The 4,991-nt window shown below is 47.3% G+C and overlaps 1 protein-coding gene across 1 annotated transcript; it reads left to right on the forward strand.

The window, feature by feature from the left end:
* The first annotated feature begins 3,883 nt into the window (after positions 1–3,883).
* LOC110686580 lies at positions 3,884–4,705 on the forward strand. Its single transcript, XM_021863190.1, has one exon. The coding sequence runs from the start codon at positions 3,884–3,886 to the stop codon at positions 4,703–4,705; it is 822 nt and encodes a 273-aa protein (XP_021718882.1).
* The last annotated feature ends 286 nt before the right edge of the window (positions 4,706–4,991 follow it).

The following is a 4,991-nucleotide window of genomic DNA, read 5'->3' on the forward strand; positions in this document are numbered from 1 at the left end:
AGATGTCTGTGGACACTGTTTCTTGCTGAGAGTTATGCCATGGGACATGGGTAAATGCCCTCTTTTGGCATTCTCCATGTTGAATCGAGCCAGTACCTTATCAATGTAAGTATTCTGGCTTAATCCAATCATCCTCTTAGATCTATCCCTGTAGATCTTGATGCCCAATATGTACTGTGCCTCTCCTTAGTCCTTCATTGAAAAGCACTTGCCCAACCAGCCTTTTACGGACTCCAACAATTTTGTGCTGTTTCCAATGAGAAGTATGTCATCGACATACAAGACTAGGAGTGCAATATCACTCCCACTGACCTTCTTGTATACACAAGAATCATCTGGATTCTTGATAAAACTAAACTTGCTAATGGCTTCATCAAATCGCAGATTCCAACTTCTACTGGCTTGCTTCAGTCCATAAATGGACTTCTTCAGCTTGCAAACCTTTCCAGCGTTGCCTGGATCGACAAAACCTTCTGGCTGTGTCATATACACAGTTTCTTCCAAAATTCCATTAAGGAAGGCGGTTTTGACATCCATTTGCCATATTTCTTAATCGTAATATGCAGCAATCGCTAGGATGATCCGGACGGATTTTAGCATTGCAACTGGTGAAAACGTTTCGTCATAGTCAATCCCGTGGACTTGTCTATAACCTTTTGCCACCAGTCTAGCTTTGTATATCGATACATTTCCATCCTTGTCTGTCTTCACTTTGAAGATCCATTTGCAACCAATGGGTGTATAACCCTCGGCCAAATTCACCAAGTCCTAGACTTGATTTTCAGACATGGAGTCCATCTCGGATTTCATGGCCTCTTGCCATTTTGCAGAGTCGGGGCTCGTCATAGCTTTCTTGTATGTCTCCGGCTCATCACCATCCATAACTAGGATGTCCTGATCATCGGTTAAAACGATACCGAGGTATCTGTCTGGTTGAGATCTTTGTGTTGCGACCTACGTAGGGTAATCGGTTGAGCATTTACATTGTCTGTTTGATTCTGACCAATCTTCTTAGATGCTTCCAAAGTATCTAGATTGTCAGTTTTGTCAGGTTGACATTGTTGCTCGTCCTCTCGAATTTCATCGAGTTCGATTTTCCTCCCACTTGTCATTTTGGAAAGGTGTTCCTTCTCCAAAAAGACACCATCACGAGCAACAAAAACTTTGTTCTCGGATTTATTGTAGAAGTAATACCCGTTGGTTTCTTTTGGATATCCCACAAAGAAACACTTATCCATTTGGGGTGAAGTTTGTCCGAAATTAATCGCTTGACATATGCTTCGCATCCCCAAATCTTGAGAAAAGACAACCTAGGAGGTTTCTTAGTCCATAATTCATATGGAGTCTTTTCAACAGCTTTTGACGGAGCTTTATTCAGTGTTAGAGCTGCTGTTTGTAGCGCATGTCCCTAGAAAGAGATAGGGAGTTCACTAAGACCCATCATTGATCGAACCATGTCTAACAAGGTTCGATTCCTCCGTTCAGACACTCCGTTCCATTGAGGAGTTCCGGGAGGTGTCAACTCTGAAAGAATGCCATTTTCTTTCAAGTGATCGTCGAATTCATGGCTTAAATATTCGCCACCTCGATCCGATCGAAGTGCTTTGATTTTCTTGCCAAGTTGATTTTCAAATTCTTTCTGAAATTCTTTGAATTTCTCAAAGGATTCAGATTTATTCGACATTAAGTAGACATAGCTGATTACGGGGATTCTCCCTTAATCACCCCTCGCCATGTGGACCAATCAGGGCCTGACAAGTGTCACCCAGTTGGGCTTATTAGGACCAGCCACGTGGCACGCTTCCATTGGTCCACCATGGACCTCCAATGCCATGCCATGTGGCCCTCTCAGCCTTTCCTAAACAGGTAATAGATTGGGCCCAAATCCCAAGAAAGCCCAGTCAGTCTTAGGGTTGGCCAAAACCCTAGAGCCTGGCACGCTTCCCAAGGCTATCAATACGGTCATAAGTGCTCATTTATGACAGGGACTGTTCACAAGAAACACTCGGATTACACAAATCCCAAAGAGAATCACACACCACTTGGTTCCGCCTGCTAGACCCATCCTAGCATCCGGCACCTATTTACATTCTGCTTTACTACTCCTTCATCTACTAACTTGATCGTTGGAGGCGGAGCTCCCTACCCAAGGAGTCTCCGTTATCTTTCAGGTACAGGCGCGTGGTTCCAGTCTCGAAGTTGTATCTCTCTTAAGGGACGCAGAAAACCCCGGAACATTTTGGCGTCGTCTGTGGGGAGAGTACCTTTGAGATGGCATCGCAATCTGTACCGACTAATAGTGACAAGCGTCCAGAGGACGACTACCAAGAAGACGAGCCTCACGTTTCTTCTGATCAGGACACTAAGCCTGAAGTTGAGACTCGCACGGCCCCAGACGGGTCCTTGAAAGCTCGATGCACTACCCCTCGTGAAAGGCAGGAACGACAAGACCAGACTAGTACAGGCCAAACAGTCGGACCTTCGGCCGACTCTCACCAAGCGGCCGACTGGACAGCTCCTGTCTCGAGGAATGATCTTATGACCATCATGAGAAGTTTCAAGGGTGAGATTAAAGACCTCATCAAGAAAAAGACGGCTGTCCCCCAAAAAGGGCAGTCGAGCAAAAAGCCTTCCCATTCAGGAAAGAAGAAGTCATTGAAGGACCGTGAGACAACCCCCCACCCTCGCCAAGAGGAGAGGCGGGTACCTCTACTCAATCTGTCCAAGCACCGTATCCCTGCCTCATCGGGAAGGAAACCAATCTGCCTAGTCCAACCAGACGGCTCAAAGAAATCCTACTCAGACGCCCGGCTGTTGATTCAGCAGAAAAGGAGCCAACAGTAGTCTGAGTCGGCCTCCACTTCTGATTTTTTTGACAGTATACAAAACACTTCTATGAATCATTCAAGGTCAAACTATGAGATCCGGACAGGCAGTACACGCTCCGGTTCTAGCTCTCACCAACAACAGTCGGCACCATATGCCTCTCAGCCGCCATATGTGCCGCAAACTCACTACCTTTTGCCACCTCCTTCTTTTGGAGGTCAGATGGCCAAGATTGTCCAGCCTTTGGATTGGCAGTTACGGTTGCTCCAACTAGGAGAACAACCAACCGCCTTCTCAAAGGAAATTTTACAAGCCGCCCAGCCGACTAAAGTGAAAAATGTGTTAATAGGCGCCTACGATGGCACTGCTAACCCAGAGGATCACCTTATGGCCTTCAATAATCTAATGTACCTTCAAGGGTTGGACGATGCCACATGGTGCAAGTGTTTTCCTGCCACTCTGAAGGGAGTCGCTCAGCAGTGGTTTGGCAATCTGCCGGCCGGCTGTGTCAACAACTTCAGAACATTGGCCTATTTGTTTGCATCAAACTTTTCCATGAACATACCTGCCAGGAAGACGTCTCTTGATCTAGGAGCCGTCCAGAAGGGAGAAAAGGAGGGGTTACGCTCCTACATAAAGAGATTCAATCTGATGGGGATACAAATGCCCAACTTGCCGGATGAAGTAGCCTATATCGATTTCTTTAAGGGATTGAAGGACGGGTCGAACTTCAAGTTCGATTTAGTCAGAAAAAGAGTGGCTACCCTCCAAGAGGCAATGATGGAGGCCGAGGCCTACATACAGGCAGTCGACCTCTGTCACATGGGAAAGAAAGGGGACCAGAAAAGGTCCGAGAAAAAGGAGAGTCGCTCACAGAAAGCGGCCCCCAAGGGAGAGAAGAAGAGAAGATGTTTGGATGGCCGACTCCACTAGTCAGCCGTCCAGTAAGAAGAGAAAATAGTTCACTCCATACTCCCCCATGTATGAGTTCAACAAAGATAATCATACCATTTTCAAAGAAGTTAAGGGCCGACTCTTACTCGAGAAGCCGGCACCTATGAAGGGTGATCCTAGCAAGCGCAACCAAGGCAAACACTGCCATTTTCAGGATGACGTTGGGCATGAGACCAACGAATGCATTAGCCTCAAGCGCCTGCTGGATCAGTTGGCTGAAAAGGGTGATCTGGACTCTTATGTCAAGAAACCTGAAGGAAAACAACCCCCCAAACAAAATCAGTCGGCCAGGCAAAAAAGACAGAAGCCTGCCGACAGCTCTGACACTGATGAAGCTGCCATCTATATAATAGCAGGCAACTATGCAGGGGGAGGCCCGACTGTTCGGGGAAACAAGGGTAGCATCAGGCAATTGGATGTTAACTCTGTTAATCGGGGTGAGACCTCTGGTACCTCGTTTCCTGAGGTTATTAATTCTGAGAAAGATTCTGGTGGTGTCCGACGGCCGCATGACGACCCAATTGTCATCGAGTGTAAAGTGGCCAACCAAAGAGTCGGCAAGATACTTATTGATACAGGGAGTTCGTCGGACCTCATCAGCCATAAGTGCTTGACCAAGCTCAAGTACAGGCCTGAGAGTATACAGCCTGTCTCCCATCCTCTAGTAGGATTTGGAGGGGGAGTCGTCCATCCGATTGGTCAGGTTGAGTTGCCCGTCCGTCTGGGTGAGAGAGGTGAGGGCCGCCACATGGTCATTCGTTTTCTGGTTGTGGAAGAACTTACTGTCTACAACATGATCCTTGGGCGCCCCACCCTTAATGACTCCAAAGCAAGTATCATTCCATCCCTTATGTTGCTCAAGTTTGAGAAGGACGACAAAACAGTCGGCTCCATAAGGGGGGACCAGAGAATGTTACCTCACTGACATCAAAACAACGATAACTTCAGACGGCCAAACTGGCAAAGCCATAGAAGAAGCGTCTGCTCAAGAGGCAGGCGACAGGAAGAGAAAAGCCTCCTAGACGGAGGTCCTGAAAAAACATAAGCAATAGCAATCACTGGCTGAGGAGCGACCAGATGAATTTCGCCCTCAGCCAGCTGGGGAACACGTAGATGTCGCCCTCGATGACAGTCGTCTAGACCAAACTGTCAAGGTAGGGACGACTGCTCTGACTGAACTTGGCAATGACCTTCGCCAGCTGCTGAAAGAG

Source organism: Chenopodium quinoa, unplaced genomic scaffold, assembly GCF_001683475.1.
Source record: "Chenopodium quinoa cultivar QQ74 unplaced genomic scaffold, ASM168347v1, whole genome shotgun sequence".
NCBI lineage: Eukaryota > Viridiplantae > Streptophyta > Magnoliopsida > Caryophyllales > Amaranthaceae > Chenopodium > Chenopodium quinoa.

What these genes read in the sequence shown, in the direction of transcription:
- LOC110686580 (XM_021863190.1), top strand. Translation starts at nt 3,884, where the DNA reads ATGAAGGGTGATCCTAGCAAGCGCAACCAAGGCAAACACTGCCATTTT.